The sequence below is a fragment of the Panthera leo genome, chromosome A1 (genome assembly GCF_018350215.1).
Source record: "Panthera leo isolate Ple1 chromosome A1, P.leo_Ple1_pat1.1, whole genome shotgun sequence".
Taxonomy (NCBI): Eukaryota; Metazoa; Chordata; class Mammalia; order Carnivora; family Felidae; genus Panthera; species Panthera leo.
Genome location: NC_056679.1, coordinates 19519016 through 19536782, shown reverse-complemented (window position 1 = coordinate 19536782; position 17767 = coordinate 19519016). Strand labels below are relative to the sequence as shown.

Below are 17767 nucleotides of genomic sequence, written 5' to 3'. Positions count from 1 at the left end.
CGGGCTCAAAGCTGAAGAAAATAAAGTCCCCCTTCTAGGAGCTCATTGATTACTAAAAAAAGGCACCAAGAAACAACCGTAATAAATCATCTGCTTCTAAGAAATGGACTCACTACCTGCCAGACATGTGCTGAGAGTTACAATGCTTTTCTTTCTTTTTTCTTTCATATATACAAATACACACACACACACACACACACACACACACACACAGTTGACCCTTGAACAATGCAGTATCAGGGGCACTGACCCCCACCATGCAGTCAAAAATCCAGGTATAATTTGACTCCCCCCAAACTGAACTACTGTTGGCCTGCTGTTGACTGGAAGCCTTACTGATAATTTGGAACAATTAATGCATATTTTGTATATGTATTATACACTGTATTCTTGTAATAAATTAAGCTATAAAAATATTATTAAGAAAATCATAAGGAAGAAAAAGTATATTTACAGTCCTATATTGGAGTTATTGAAAAACATCCACACATAAGTAGACCAGTACAGTTTGAACCTGCGTTGCCCAAGGGCCAACTGTACGTTTAAATTTTTTTTGCATATGGTAAAACTCTGCATCTGTGTGTGTGTGTGTGTGTGCGTGCGCGCGTGCACAGTTCTGAATTTTTGTAAATGCATAGGGTTGAGTAACTGCGTTAGATTCAGAACAGTTCCTTCAGCCAAATATTCCCTCATAGTCGTCCCCATCCCCCCCAACCACCCTGTAGCCATTGATGCGTTCTCTGTCCCTATGGCTCACCTTTTCCAGAATGTCACATAAATCATACAAGTATGTATCCTTTTGAGTCTGGCTTGACTTTTGCCAGTTCATTCAAGATTCATCCACATTGTTGCATACATCAGTATTTTGTTCCTTTTTATTGTTGAATAGCATTCCATTGTGTGGAAGTCCCCCCCCCCCCCACACTTTATCTATGCACCAGCTGAAGGACATCTGGGTTGTTTCCAGTTTGGGGTGATTATGAATAAAAATAAAGCTGCTTAAACATTCATGTGCCTGTTTTTGTGTGCACGTGAGTAATTTCTCTTGGGCAAGTAATTTACAATTCTCTCTTTAATCCTCACCTCTAGCCTGCAACAGCATCACTATCTGCATTTTACAGAATGGGAACATGAGGCGTGGACAGGTTTGTACATTGTGCACAAAGGGCTGGAGGACCTGGACTATGGTTCAGCCAACACAGACCGAGCGCCTCCTAACGGCCAGGCAGTGTCTGCCCTCAAGGATTTCTGCTCTGCGCAAGAACCAACCTGTCAACAGGCGATTCCTGTCATGCAACAGGTTCCCAGAAGGCACTATGGAAGCCAAGAGGTGGAGCACCTGACTAAGCTCTGTGCTGGGGTTTGTGCCCAGTTGAGTCACAGAGAAGCAAAAGTTAACCAGGAGGAGGACATTCCAGGCAGAGGGACAGCAGGGATGAAGGCTTGGAGACATAAAACTGTTAGTGGCATTTTCCAAAATTAATGGGCTGACTCGTAGAGGATCCATGTGGGAAAAAAATAGGAAATATTTTTGGGCAGGTAGGTGGGGTATGACAACAGAGGACTTTAATTCCAGGTTAAAGGGTTTGGATATTAAAACAATGCTAGCTGACATGTCTAGAGTACTTATTATCTCCCAGATTCTGTGCCTCTCTGGGAGGCTTGAAGATCTGTGAGCTGGAAGGAGGTCTTTGAAGCAAAATGGTGCATGGGTAAAACTCAGGGTAAAGATTATTTACAAGTAAAAATGCCTGGTACCAAACACATGCGGTGTCTAAGGAAACATTCTCCCCTGGCAGTGCTGTTCTTTGCTTTCCTCTTTGCTTTGCACCCTAGCTCGCTTCATGGATGAAAAGAGAACTTACTGTATGGCTACTGAAATTGTTTATGTGTCTAATTCCCCCACTAGACCAGGAGCCCCTTCAATTTCTGAGTCCTCATCACTGACCACAGTGTCTGCTATATAGCAGGTGATCTCTGAATGTTTACTGAACAAATAAAGTATTTTGTTCATTAAGTATTTTGGTTAATAAATAGTTACCACATCAAACTCAGATCACCTATTTCCAAAGAATTAGAATGTAACAAAACAGGCCTTGTGGAAGAATATTGTCAACAATAATTCACCTTCTCTTCCCCACCTCCATGGAGGAGTATGCTCCCTGACTTCTGGTTTGGGGCTCTATGAAGTGACTTGCATCAGCCAACTGGATACTAGCAGATGTGAATCCGGCAGGGGCTTGAAAGTGCTTGCATACTTGGACCTCTGCTATCACCATGGGAACAAATCCTGTTCAGCCTAGGATGATGTGAGACATTTGGGACATACTCTTCCTTTCACGCTCTGTGAAAGGAAGATGTGAGACATTTGGGACATACTCCAGATCTCACCTGCTGCTTTGAGACACGCTGCTAAACCCAGCTGAGATTAGCCCAGTAGACCTGCAGAAGAGTCAGCAAAAAGTACATGCTTGTTTTGTAGGTCTCGGAGATTTTGGAATTGTTTGTTATGTAGCAATAACTGACAGATACAACCCTATACTAAAAATGCACCAACTATAATTTAGTTGTCCTTTGTTTAGTAAGGTAAGTCACAGACTGTGGTTTCAGAGTACTTCTGACTCTCCGTTTCCTCGTCTCGAAAATCCATACAGGTGTTACGAGGATTGAGTGAGGTGACCCAAGAATGTGTGTCATCATCATCATCATCATCATTATTATTATTATTATTATTATTGAGGTGTTTCTGGACTTTGAGTCCCTGCCTTAAACAGCAGTATCCACTGCGTGTGGGGATATGCCAGTGAGCAGAGAGCTCCAGATCACCAAATGTCAAGTGACAGAACACTTAACTGTACAGCAACGTATGTCCTTCCAGAATGACCTACGCTGAACTCCCCCACCTTCTGCCAGAGAGCTAAGGCACCACTGCCTGTTTATTACAGTCAGTTAGTTGATGATGCAGCTGTCCTGGAGGAGGTAGAGTCAGTGTCCTCGTCCTGTGTCCTGCGGCGTGAGCGAGGCTAAGATGTGGTGGGTTTAATGCGCTAACGCTCAGGCTGTGGCGGGCTGCCAGCAGAGCACTTAGCACGGCCTCCCCTCCCCTCCCATCTGTCTTCACTCCAATGGACGCTTAATGCCACTGCATGCTAACAGGCAAAGAGCATAGGATGTGAGAACACCCAAAACACAGGGGCGAGAAGAACAACCAAACAGAACCTGTCTCACGAGACCACTTTGCCTCCCCGGTCCATCCGCCCACAGATCTACCCAGAGTAGCTCATTTTGTCCCACCAAAGGGCAAACTATGAAGATCTCCCCATGCCCCACCTACCCCCACAGAAGGTTAAGGAGAGTTCTTTCTGTACTTAATCAAATTCATACACTGTGATGTCTCCACAAACGGCCACCTGCCGGCATGGGCTCTGACAGCCCTCCAGCTTCCAAATCATCAGGATCTGGTGATAAATTCTGCAAGGACTGGTGCTGTCCTGTCCTCAGAGTGTCAGGAACCTACCGGTGTTTGGCTGGGGATTGGAAACGTTTCTAGAGGCCCAACAGAATCAGAGAAAACAACCCATCCCACGTTACATAATCGGGCCAGGAAAACATGTTTCCTATTAGCGAGGCAGCCAGCAATTTCCTAGGACTCAGACAGAGGTCTGGGTTGTCCCTTTGGCTCTGGACCTGTTCAGAATGACAGTATTTTAACCTCTCTGTATCTCCTCATCTGTGGCCACAGACACATGAAGCTGCCCCCTCTGTCCTTAACATGCTGCTTTGTATACTGTCTTCCACTCTGGAGACGATGAATACATATCAAAGCCCGAGAATTATTATGCGTCTCAGAGAGGCTGGGAAGATCAATAAGATGTTTCAACACAAAGAGGAAATGAAAATGAAGAGATATCAAGGTCCTCAGAAGCAGACCGGATCCATACAAAAGTACAACAGAACCAGCTGTACAATCAAAAAGGCAGTCCCCTTAGACTGTGCCACCCGGCTGCACGCTCTGTGAATGCAGATTCCCAGCTCCCCGCCAAGTGATGCCCCAGCCCGCCCGTCGTCTCCCTGGCAGGGCTGCTCACCTCCCTCCCTGTGCTCCCTTAGCACCTACTTCACCGTAATACAGGGGGAAAAGGCTTCTGGGGGCAGAACTGCATCCTGTTCATGGGCTGCGGAGGCAGACAGGCCTGGGTTCAAATTCTGGCTCCCCCACTTGACCTCTGGCAAGCAATTCAACCTCTGTCGGCCTGTTTCTTTATCTGGGATGTAGAGGTAAGAATATCTCTGTCACAGGATGGTCACCAGGGTTAAATGACTATGTATGGACAATACTCCCCAATACCCGGCACGAATTCTGCAGAATTCTGTTGGACGGAGGGTGGGTAAGCAGCAGCGCTGACTTCTTCCGTGTGGTCTCACAGGCCCCTGACCTTTGAAGGGCCTCCCCGTTTGGTTGATGCTCTGTTGACGGTGTACTGCAATTCCTAATTTTTGAGTATGGGTGCCATATTTTTGTTTGTCACTGGGCCCCACAAATCATAAAGCTGGTCCTGCTGAGCAGCCCCCCGGAGGCCAGCTGTGGCTCTCCGGGCATCCTTGCCACCCTATAAAGTTATAAGGCAAAACCCACATGACCCCACATTTGGGTTTGGTACTTCGGGCAAAGATACTACATTTGGAACAAAATCAAAGAGAATATTTTGTACTAAACTCCACACCATTTTATGACAAGCTTCTAGGTATTGGTTTAAAAAAAAAAAAAAAAAAAAGGAGCCTCACCACTGGGGAGAAAGGTCCTTCCCGACTCCCACCATTTCCTTCCTCATGGAGAGAGGGTGGTGATTCTGCCCTCCCTCAGCCCCCTCTTCCCTCTGCCCAGGATAGGCAGAGCCATTATCAATAATCAATTTAGTACACTTGGGAGCAACAAACTGGGCATGCTCAGCTCTGCTCCCCACTTTCTCCTCTTCCTGGGCAGGAGAAGGTAGAGTCTGTCCTAGGCCAGCCAGCTGTGACAAGGGAAGTGGGTATCCTTCCTGGGCGCGATAGTAGGAAACCCATTTGGCTCTCACACCGCACCACGCCCTACAACTAGCCTTGTTTGGAAACAGCAGTGATATATATGCTGGCTTTCAGTTATTATTCCACTGTCTCCTCAACTTGTTCAGTTCTTGAGTGGGAAGAGGGTTGCTATTTAATGGATATCCTCAACCACCCCAACAACCAGACAAGCCCTGCCAGCCATCTTTGTGACTTAGGACAAGATTTAATTAAAATGTCTCATTAAAAACCTGGGCTGCCTGGGTGGCGCAGACAGTTAAGCGATCAACTTCGGCTCAGGTCACGATCTCGTAGTTTGGGGGTTTGAGCCCTACATCATCAGGCTCTGTGCTGACAGCTCAGAGCCTGGAGCCTGCTTTGGATTCTGTGCCTTACTCTCTCTCTCTCTGCTTCTCCCCCACTCATGTGCGCTGCTCTCTCTCTCAAAAATAAATAAATATTAAAAAAAAATTTTTAAATGCCTCATTAAAAGCTTAAATTATAGTGAGGAAGTAGATACAGGAGAGAAGCTTATATTCATGGCATCTCCAAACTGAAAGACACCAAGATAATTTACTGCAGACTCCTTGGTTCAAGAAGGAGAAAATCCAAAGAAGTTAAAAGGCTGGTACATTGGTTCTGAAATGATAATGTACATCAGGATCATCTGGAGAGCCTGTTAAAACACAGACTGCTTGGGTCCACCCCTGAGTTTTGGTTTCAGTCGATCTGGGGGTGAGGCCCAAGAAAATGCATTTCTACCAAGTTCCTCTAGTGATGCTAATCCTGCCAGTCCAGGAACCCTACTCTGAGAACCACTGGGCTGGCATCAAATGAGTGAGCCTGTTATAACAGATCAGGGACCAGGATCCAGATGTCCCTCATTCTAACTGAATGCCCTTTCTGATCTGTCCTCTCGTCTCATGGTTGCACCTTCCTCAGCCCTGGCTAGAAGTTCCCTTTGCACATTCCACGGGGGATGAACCAGCGCTCCTTGCCAAAATAACATCTATAATGAGCCTTGAGCTTCCTAGAAAAAAATGCTTTAACAATGCTAAGTATTTCTGGCACTAACACATATTATAAAAAAACACGAGAAAAGCATTTTTTAAAGAGTGTCTTATGAAGAAAATTTAATGCAGCGAAAGAGGAAAATACAATCGTGCTTAGGACCAAGAACACAAAAAGCTGGCCGATATTTTTCTGATCCTTCTATGGTGTTATCTAGGTCTCTGCTTATTTTGCTAAGAAAACTGCTCATACTCTCCCAGAGCACAGGGAGCAAAGCGTTTTTTCAAGTCCATCTTCAATGAGCTCTCTCTTATTGACCATGCAACCTGCACTATTGATCTAGAAATTACATTCCCATCTCAAAATACAGGCAAGCAGGGCCAGAAGACCTGTTTCCAAACTCCACACCTCCATGGCCACCAACAGTCCCACATCCAAGTGACGACCACAGTCCTGCTCAACTGTCCCTTCATGTCAAACCCCTTCCAGGAAAATGCCACTAGTGCAGAAAGCTCAGCCACAGAACTGTGCAGAGATCTCCAATTACAAGGGGTTGGCTGGGCAACCGAATCCTCAGTGAGGTGCTCTGGGATTGCATCTAGACCAGAGCTGTCCAACAGAAATATGGAATTGAAGTTTTCTCAAAAGCAGCCACATTAAAAAGGTAAGAAGAAACAGGTAAATGTTAATAATATATTTTATTTACTCAATATCTCCAAAGTAGTATTATTTCAACATGTAACCAATATAAAAATATTAATGACATGGTTTGCTTTTTTTTTTTTCAGACCAAGTCTTTGAAATGGGCTCATTTTTACACTTACAGCATATTTCAATTTGGACTACCTGCATTTCCAATGCTCTATAGCCATATTGGACAGCACAAGACCAGAGCTTGGCCCAAACGGGCGTTTTGGAGCACGTTAGAAACTGTTTGGATAGAAAAGCAGCTCAGCTCAACGCAGAGCATCTGGGAGGAACAGAGAACAGACACATACCATCCCACCTGAGTCCTCCTGGCTCTCTGTGGAATCCCACATTGTGCTACTAAAAGGTTTGCTTGTTGGTAGCAGGCATTCTTAAATTTTTTTTTTATTGTTTATTTACTTTAGAGAGAGAGAGAGCGAGCATGAGCAGGGAAGGAGAGAGAGAGGGAGACACAGGATCCAAAGCGGGCTCCAGGCTCTGAGCTGTCAGCACATACTCATGAGCTGTGAGATCATGACCTGAGGCAAAGTCAGACACTTAACCGACTGAGCCAGTCAGGCGTCCCTGTAGCAGGCATTCTTTTGGACTAAACTTTTTGTTTTTATTTTTCCAAGAACCTCTAATTTTAATACACCCATCCCCAAATCTACAGAGCTCAGGAATGCAGATATACGCATCGTCATTTTATGAAAAATGGAATATCCCCATCCTCCCACTCCCCTGGAAGCCAGTGAGTAAATTGATTGCACGAATAAGCCTCACCATAAAGGATTCTCACTAAGACGTCGTCACAAAGACCCACAAACACACACATCACTCCATACCCACGTAGACCAAAAATGTACACACACGAAATTTATCCTCTACTTATGTTTATAAAACTTACCAGAATGTTGAGTTTCTTTTCCTGCTTGAAATTTTCAATAAATTCCCATATTTTCTTGGAATTAGACAAGGCCACGATGTGCAGAAAGATGTTCTAAACCAGAACACAAACAAACAAAAAGTTGTAAAGCTTTTTTTTAAAAAAAAGATAGAAACTAGCATTTTTTAATTCAAAATACATGTACATGGTTTTAAAATAAAATAGTTTGGAATAATACAGAACGGAAAGTAACAGTCTGACTCCTTGAAAGTAAACCATTGCTCACGGTTTCTTATTAATCATCCAGAAATATTTTAAGCATGTATAGTAGTTATATACATATGTTTAAAGCATAATATAGACTATGTATATTAGGGGCACCTGGGTGGCTCAGTCGGTTAAATGTCCAACTTAGGCTCAGGCCATGATCTTGTGGCTTGTGAGTTCAAGCCCTGCATTAGGCTCTGTGCTGACAGATCAGAACCTGGAGCCTGCTTCAGATTCTGTCTCCTTCTCTCTCTGCCCCTTCCCTCCCCCCACTTGCACTCTGTCTCTCTCTCTCTCTCTCAAAAAATAAACATTAAAAATTTTTTTAAATAAATATATTATATATATTAAGCACGATACACATATTATAAATATATGCCCCCTTCCATACAAACAGGATCAGACTATGCCTTGCTCTGCATCCTTCTTTCTCATTTAAGGTTTGGAGATTTTTTTGTTACATATAAATCTGTCTTATTTCTTTTAATGGCTACATAACATACTTTGGCATGGATGTGTTATAGTTTCCTCCTGCCAATCATTTAGGAGTTTTTTGTCAATGTTTTGCTCTTACGACAATATCCGAGGTACATCATAACTATAAGACGACAACTTCCTTTGTTACTCGGTCCTTGCTTATGATGTTTATCAATTTCCACGTTGTGCTATAGCCATTGCTGGACACAGCTCCCTCCCCCAGTAGACTCAGGACTTCTCGATGGAGGAGACATGTTGAATCACCCCCTTCCCTCGTGGGGGTACACGCAGCCACACACATAAATGATTCATGTATGTGGGCTGTTCAGCCCCTTCTCTGTGCCCAGCACAGGAATCAAGCTTATATTCTGAGTATCCAGTGAATGCAAGGACATGCTGTCCGAGCCCCGGAAGGCATCTGTGACTTATCACCAGCTCAAGGCAGAGACTCCTGCTGCTTCAGAGACCTGACAACTGAACCGACAGGTGAGATACTGAGCAGCAGCCACAATTCCTTTTATAAAGCAGGGTTCGGTGCCTTGCCTCAATTTCCCCATTAATTAAGCCATAGAACCCAAGACCATAGTCAGAATTTCTTTCTACCGATCTGAGAACATATCGTTTTCTCACTCTCTGAGACAGTCTCGGAAAATGAGAAGATGGAAACAATCCTACATTTTCATGCCTCAGAAGGTCTATAGTCAGCTTAACTATCATATTCAGCTCAAGTCTGACACAGCTGAATATTCCTCTACTTTCAAAGGCTAGGAAAAGCATGGTCTGTACAGGACTCTGCTCTTTGAAAAAGGCTGTGGGGGTGTCTGGGTGGCTCAGTTGGATGAGTGTCCGACTCGATTTTGGCTCAGGTCATGATCCCAGGGTCGTGGGATCAAGCCCTGCACCATGCTCCTGCAGAGCATGGAGTCTTCTTGGGATTCTCTCTCTCTCTCTCTCTCTCTCTTTGCCTGTCCCCTGCTCTCTCTCTCTAATAAAAAATAAACATAAAAAATAAAAAAGGCCGTGAAGGCACTTGCTCAGCCACAGTGGACACAGGCTGCCTGCTGACTCCTTCCTGGATGGGCTGTGAGCACCCCCACTCCAATGACTACAAACTAAGTCTATAGACGCCCAGTCCTTTCTTTTGAGGTCCTCCCCACAACCACCCTAAAACTCCCTCCTACCCAACAGTGCCAAGTAACACTCGTACAAAATCCAGGTTCAAAAAACAACAAAATTCAAGTGAACGAAAATCAATTCCACTTTGAACATTCCACAACCTCCTTGAGCTTCCTGGAGGCACCTGGGGCATCCCAGCACCGGACGGAGGTAACAGCACGGAAGACAGAATCACTGTCCTAGATAAATCAGCCATGGGGCCCGCTGAAATGAAGCATCATGAAAAGATGGAAGGAAATCATCTGTCTCCCTCTGGGAGAAGATAGAAGGCCAGAAAGCACCCAGAAGGGAAGGCCAGGAGTCTGCTGTGACCAGCAGAAGGAGCTAGGAACAGACACAAGTGCACAAAAACCACCAATCTGCTGATCTATATGTGTCTCGGCTGGCCCTGGGAGCCACTGGGCACTGCTGTGCTAACTCTTTAAACCTCGGGATACAAGTGTGGTTGTTGAAGTTGAACAAAAGCCAACTGGATCCTTTCTGCTGATGAGTCACCATGTTCCATGGCCTAGGAGTCATGAGACGACATCACAGGAACCCCTCTACCCATGTGAGAGCGTGAGTCTGATGAGCAAATGGGAAACAGTGCACGAATGTGCCCTCAGTTGAAATCACCGCATAGGAATGAGGTGCCAGTTAATATTCACGTCGGGTAGGCAGGAAGCTAAACCAATAATTCTCAAAAGGTTGAAATTCCACATTGACCTGGGAGATCTGGAGAGTAGAAACCCCCGTTTTACCTCTTAGTGTCCACATATTGTTGGGGTCGATCCCCACAAGACATAAGGCACATTTTTTTAAAAAAAAAATTTTTTTTTAACGTTTATTTATTTTTGAGACAGAGAGAGACAGAGCATGAAGGGGGTAGGGTCAGAGAGAGAGGGAGACACAGAATCGGAAGCAGGCTCCAGGCTCTGAGCTGTCTGCACAGAGCCCGACGCGGGGCTCGAACTCACGGACCGTGAGATCATGACCTGAGCCGAAGTCGGACGCTTAACCGACCGAGCCACCCAGGCGCCCCGACATAAGGCACATTTACAGCACCTTCTGGCCACATCAGGAATGTGGCAGGAGTTAAAATGTTGCCCCGACACCGCACCTCTGTAATCTTTCTCCTCAAAACCTGTAACTGCAGTCTAATCATGAGAAAAACATCAGACAAATCCTGATTGAGGGACAGTATACAAAATCCCTGACCTGTACTTCTCAAAACCTTCAGGCTCATCACAAACTAGGAGAGTCTGAGAAACCATCCCAGCCAAGAGGAGATGACCTAAGGAGGCACGATGACCAAATGCAATGTGGTCCTGGATGGGATCTGAGAACAGAAACGGGGCAGCAGGCAAGAACGAGGGAAAACTGAATAGCATGTGGACTTCGGTTAATAATAAAGTACCCATATTGGTCCACCGGTTGTAACAAATGTAATAAATGTTAACGAAGGGGAAACTGGATGCGGGGTAAGTGGGAACTCTGTACTAGTTGTACAACTTTCCTGTGCATGTAAAATTATTCTAAAATATTAGACTATTCTAAGATTTTTAAAAAATGTTGCCCAAGGAGATCATGCCAGATCAAAGACAGACAGCAAGATGGTAATGAAGTGCAACGAGAAACTGAGGAAGGAAGGTCCACTCTGATTTCCTCCCCCAGGCCCATTGGAGACATTGTGCCAGAAACAGCAGGCTGGCGGGCAGGGACTTTGTGTCAGTAAGCATCCGTTCCCTCCAGCAAGAGCACCAAGGCAGGATGTTGACTTCTTTGCCGTCCACGCGTCTGACGGGACCAAGCCAGTGTGTACAGGCCACTGATGTGAACACGACCTTGCACCTTCCTGGTGCCCACAGTCACCTGACCCGGCTGGCCTGCATTGCACACGCTCAAGCCTTCCTGCTCAAGGGACCCCTGCACCCAACATGCAGCGGGGACCACTCCCTCCATACTCTCACTGCTCCACGGGCCTACGCCCCGGTTAAAGAGAAGTGGGTACCTTGGAGCAGAGAACGTAAGGTTGGGAGTGGTAACAGCATTAGTATGAAAACTACGGATAACGCAATAGTCTCCTGCTGACTGAGAGCTACATGCTCGATGACACCCTGCACTGCCCATGTCATGGCACACACAACGTCACATTCGCCTAACAGAAAACTTTCTCTCTTTTTAATGTTTTATTTATTTTTGAGAGAGAGAGAGAGAGCACTAGTGAGAGAGGGGAAGAGAGAGAGGGGCGGGGGAACTGAGGATCCAAAGCGGCCTCTGCACTGACAGCAGAGAGCCTGATGTGGGCTCGAACTCACGAACCATGAGATCATGAGCCGAGCCGAAGTCGGAGGCTCAACCGACTGAGCCACCCAGGCGTCCCCAGAAACCTCTTTCAACAGAGGGAGTTGAATGAAGGGACTGGCCCCCAGAGGAGGAAGGTGAGGGCTCAGCTGGGACTGGCCAACAGCCAAGGGATGACGAAGAGCAGGAACCAGCCTAGGCTGGAGGAACACAGGAGGTGGTGTGGCCTGAGCCAGGCTCGCCACCAAAAGGAAGAACCTCAGAGCAGGTCCGGCCGTTGCCAGGGAAGTCGAATGTCCTGCTTCTCCCTTCTTCCCACCCACCGATCTCCCTCAATGGCCAAACCCGGCCAGCAGCTGGCTGATGTGAAGGCGGGAGAAACACGTACTCGGCGGGGGGGGGGGGGTCCACGCATCTACTCCCCACCTGCCCCCTCTGTGCTGCGGAGCTGAGCCGGCAGGCCCGGGGTGGACTCCCACGCTTCCTGCAACTGCTTGTCAACCACATCATCCCTTCCAAGACCGTGAGGCGCTGCGTCAGACTCTGTCCTCTCCCCAGCTCCCAGCACACTGCCCGACATAGGGTTCACACTCAAGCATATGATCAAATATAGAGTAATATCACTCCTACTTTTCAGCTGAGGACACTGGAGTTCAGGGAAGCGAAGAACACTGCCCAAGCTCACAGGGCTAGCGAGCGCACAACCAGACTCCGATCCGAGCCCGGCGCCTTCCCACGCCCCACGTTTGTGTGGGGGCTGCATGCGCTAGACAAGATGAAGCTATGGAGCTCTCTCTTTCATAAAGGGGGAGGAGCGGCTGATCCCTGGCAGAGCCTGGGGGGGGTACACTGAGTCAGGGACAGGACACCACGCCACGGGGATGAGCGGACAGGCCCTGTCAGCCCCGGCCCCTCAGAGCTCTCTGCACCGGAGGCCACTTGCAAACACAAGAAAAGGAATCTCCCCTGTGTGAGCTCCGACCCCACCTTGGGTACATACACGGGGAGGGCCGGGGGCAGTAAATAACGGGCTGCCTCTCTCCCCAGCCCCGGAAACACGTTTGCTCCCTCTTTCCAGCTCTACGCTCCCAACGCTCCCAACGGTGGTGGAGGTGGATTTAAGGAGGGCTCACTATTACAAACAAAACCATACTGTCACCTTTTTCCGTATCAATCCACTCTGTCAAAAATGTAGCCCAAACCACAGCAGGCTGGAATCCAGGCAATCCCTGGCCCGCCTGTGGCCTATTAGCATTCTTGCTGCGTCCCGCAGCAGCACAACTGAAAGTTATCAGCAGGCAGACAGCCAGCTTTCAGTCTCAAGAACTGCAGCCCCAGATCGCGGCGGCACTCACGCATTAGAGAAGATTTAGAGACCGTCACGCTCGCCGCCAGCGCTGAGCCTCTGTGCGGCATCTGACGGCCAGAGACCACAGACGCGTGGTGAGAAGAGAAAGAACGGGGCTTGCTTTGAAAACGTTATTTAAGAAATAATAATAACAGCCTTCAGGAGCAGATGCGAAATACTCCGTTCTAGATTGGGGCATTTTTTTCCTTCTGGCCAAGGTCCAAGCTTGAGGGGGCCGGGGGTGCTGCGTCCCCGCCCAGTCCCTTCCCACGGGCCCACCCGCTGGAGCAGAGGGTTCCCCGGAGAGAGGAGGAGACTTCGGCAGAATGGAAGGGAGGACAGAGGGACATTCTTCAGTGAACGCGAGGGGCCCCTTCCGTCTTCTCCTGTCTGTCTCCAGCTCCTAGCAGGCAGCCTGACATAGCATTCACTCTCAAACATATGTTCAAACACAGAATGATATCACCCCCATTTCTCAGAGGAGAAAACTGAGGTTGAGGGAAACGAAGAACACTGCCCAAGCTCTCTTTACAGTGGGTTTTCCCCGGGTTTTCCATCTGGGGGCCAGCTTCACGGGGTCTAGCCCGTGTAGGTACGCAAGCCCCACCCTCGGAAGGGCCCCACACTTTCAGGGGGGGATCTGCCTTCACCGTCTTGAAGTGTTTAATACTTTTTACACGGGGGCCCACATTCTCATTTTGCGCTGTGCCCCGCAAATTACGCAGCCGGTCCTGGCTCTGACTGTTTTAGGAAGGGGAGAGCACAAGATGTGGGCCAGCTCTGAAAGCTCTCGTGAGGATGTGGCTCTCGTCAAGAGCTAACTGTTGCCTGTTTATTGGAAAGCCACTGGGTCAGTTCACGGCTTGGCTTGTGGTGCCCGAGTCCCCCTCGATGTGTCTCACTGACCCGGGCTCCTTCCCTGGTGGAAATCCCAAGAGAGTCACAGTCAGTATAACATCTCTGCAGCAGGGACTGGCCCCCGCCTGCTGCCTCACGGGCAGCCCAGGGCGTGGGGTCAAACGCAGCCATGGAAAAGCAAGCGCGGCTCCAGCTCCCAGGGGGGTTGGGGGCTGCCTCCAACGCAGAAGCACCAACACAGGCCACTGCCAAGGCCAGGGTGCGCGGGCAGCAGTTCGGCCCCCGCAGCAGCCGACGAGGTCGGCATGCAAGAAACCCTCAGCGGGAGGGGCAAAGAGCAGCTCACCTGGTTACCGCTCTCCCTGATGATCTCACCTTTGGCACCTCCTTCCTGGTCTCTATCTCGACACACCGGGTGAACTGTGCCACCTGGTGGAATTCAATGAAACCATCTGTGAGTTCTAGCGACAGCTTATGGCCGTGGAGACCAGCTTTTCCAAATGAATTAAGACATACAGGCTCGCGGGAAGAACACCTGAAACTGAGACTATTCTGGAAAATCTAGATGCATGGTCCCCACAGTTAGGGCAGCAGGTGTAATAGTGAAGGTGATCCTGGAACCCGACCTCCTGCCTATATGGGCTGACTGATGGGGCACCCAGGAGAAGGTCCTGATTTTTGCAGGGGTCAGGACACATCAAGGATAAGAAGTGTGGGTCTTGGTCACAGATGCGTCCCTAGCATCTCCCATAGCACCTGACACACAGGTCTCAACCTGGCTGCACTTTAGACTCACCTGGGGAGTTCTTAAAGCTCCAGATGATGGGTCTAGGCCTAGGTATGTTTTAAAAGCTCTCAAATGAGCCTAATGCTCCACCCGAGTTCAGAGGCACTGGCCTAACATGTAGCAGGGACTCGATTAATATTTACTGAGTGGGTGAATCCATAAATGGCACTTAGACTATTCCAGCAAAGACGATACCGTCATCAATCAAAGTGTAAAGGGGAATTCCTCGGCTGTGGCAGTTAAAAAATGATCATTACAGAGCCTGGTTTCTTCACTTAAAATAGCCCACTTTATTAAATGGAGTCTGTTTCACGGGAGGCTATCAGCTAACCACGTAACCAGCCTCTCTCCTTCTCCCCAAACACTTCCGAGGGATCTCCCAGTTGCTGAGATGCACTTACTCCTCACCCTGACTGGGTAGATAATGAAATACAGCCCAAATGGTATAATATTGCCCTGGAAAATGCCTAACTTGATTTTAGAGGGGAAAAAAAAAAACATCTTTGAGCACCTTGAAAAGTGATAAATCCCCAACCTATTCTCCAACTTCTGCTGGAGCACCCGTTTTTCTGGAGAAGAGTCTCCGGATAGACACGGTGGCCTTTTCTAGCCACCACAGTGCCATTGCATGACCCAGGGCAGTTGAATTTGTGCAGGAAATTCTGGTGTTTACCCAGAGGAAGACTTCAGCCGATGGAAAAATTGACAGGGAACCCAGAGAGTCTTTTCACAAAATCAAGGTTAGGGAAGAGAAATAAGAGGTCATCTCCAGCTGCTCTAAGCCTGGAGGCTGGACCCCAGGAAGGACTCTCCAGTTATTCTGGGGGCACTGATTCTTAAGTAGGATCCACAGCCAAACTGCAGTGGACTCCCACTCTCCTCCCTACATCCCCCCACAGAGGCTCAATGACAACACATGAGGTGGGTCCCAGTTCTACTGGTGATTCAGATGCCCAGGGTTGGGAGCCCCTCACTGCTCTTAATGATGTGTGGCCGTGACCCGAGCTCTCCTGTGAATTAATTAAGAGTTGAGGACAGGCTCCGCCGGTCACGTGCTCTATCCACCTCTAGCTGGAAGCTCAATGCCCATCTCAGAATCAGCAGCTGATTACCACTGGATCACGGTCAACTCCTGGCCATGCTGGCTGGGCCCTTCCTGACCTGCCTGTGACATCGGGCTCTTTCCCCAGTGTGGAGCGGCCACAGGCTGACCTCGAGTGGACACACAGCAGGCTGCTCACCTCGCTTGGCTATTTCAATAGCAGTCGCTCTTCCAATGCCACTGTTCCCTCAAGTGACCCAGAAGGCTATTCCAGGAATTTGGACCTCGAAGCCCTCAGGCACAAAGTCCTTAGCCGCTGGTTCACAGCCACTCCTGGAAGCCGCAAGCCCAGAGAAAGAAGGACTATAAGGAGCCAGGAAAAGAAACCCCTGCAGGGAGAAAGCCTAGTTGTGAGGTGGGCATGATCGCTCTCTCTAGCACATCACAAAGCTCCTTCCTTCCTCGCCTCCCTGTTTCCTTCCCTGGTCTCAGGAACAATGCTGCCCTCTCAGACTTTACATTTCCTCATCACTGGCTTCCTGAACTTTCAAAAATATTTGGAGACTCTAACAATCTGGCATCCAAATCAGCTTTCTCTGACTGCCTCTGAGACCAGAAGTGCCCCCCTCCAAAAAGCAAACAAAAATCCTCTGATAGATGGATTATTTTCCCTTTTTCCAATTTTGAGGGGAAAAGAGGAGGAGCGTAGGAGACCATTAGCATCATGCGTGTTGTGTGGCAGGACAGGTGTCCCGACTTAGCTACAGAAGGACAGGTGAGGTGGGGGAGATTTGCAAGTACAGAATGAAGCTGGAGGAAGGTCGATATTTGAGCTCCTACCGCCTCGGAGAAAGCAAAGGCTCCTTCAGGGCTACAGGGCGTGTGCTGCATAACTCTAGGGGGCACCGTCCAGATCACAGTGATGGGAGATTTGTATCTGCGTTAGAGCAACTTCTTTGCAGATGGCAGCAAAGCGCGCCAAGGAGGTGCTTTTCCTCATTTGCACCAAGGGATCACCCCGCATAAAAGTAACCCTGGGTTCCTTAACTGTTTCTCTCTGCCTTTTGAGACAACTCTTCTACCTTTGCTTTCCTAGGGTTTGCCGGAGGGGGATTAGCAGGAGGAGGCCCTGAGGGCAGAGCCCTCCCCCCACGCAGGCAGGCTGGGGTCTCAGAGCTTGCAACTCTCACCCAAAGAGCCCAGTGATTTCTCCTGCTCTGCAGCAGAGAACAGGACTCTTTCCCCTGAAGATTCTACGCAAAGCCCTGTGCCCTCCCCCACACGGTGTTTCCACACAGACTGCCAACAGCTGGTCTCCCTGGTATAGCACAATTGCCAACTACAAGCCAGGACACTGGAGAGGAGGCCAAAGAATGTTTATCAGCCTGGGTTAGGTTTGGAAGTCCTTGCCACAGGGGCAGTCATGGCCCCTTGTCTCACAGCCAAAAGACCAGGAAGGATGTTCCCGTTCCCACCATCTGTAACTCACTTGAATGTCCAGGGCAGCTCAGAGAACACCCTTCCCACTGCTTCTGCTGCTAGCGGCACAGTGGGGTGAGCAAGACTTCTGACTCTTCCAAAGCTTCCTGCGAGGCTGACTTGAGGCTAAAAAGAATTATCAATAATAAGGGCTTTGGATCAAACAACCTGGGTTTCAATCACAGCTCTCCTTCTTAATAGCTGTGCGATCTCATGTGTTGACTTAACCTTTCTGGGCTCCTGTCTCCTCTTCTGCAGAAAGGGGATTATAAAAGCTAACTATTGGGCAGCCTGGATGAGATAATATATGTAAGGCATTTTCTTACCACACTTGGAATAAATTAAGAGTTCAATACACAGCAGTTGCTATGTTACTATTATTCATAATGACATCAATACTCTCCATGTTCAAAACTGAGT

At 48.2% G+C, this 17767-nt stretch overlaps 1 protein-coding gene across 1 annotated transcript in view; it reads right to left on the bottom strand.

The window, feature by feature from the left end:
• The window catches only part of DHRS12 (dehydrogenase/reductase 12), a 29314-nt gene extending 12555 nt beyond the window's left edge, over window positions 1-16759 (bottom strand). Inside the window, 4 exon segments of the mRNA XM_042954265.1 lie at window positions 7652-7744; window positions 14386-14468; window positions 16068-16257; window positions 16709-16759. Of these exon segments, the coding sequence (XP_042810199.1) occupies window positions 7652-7744; window positions 14386-14468; window positions 16068-16257; window positions 16709-16759 (417 nt within the window).
• Window positions 16760-17767: the final 1008 nt, after the last annotated feature.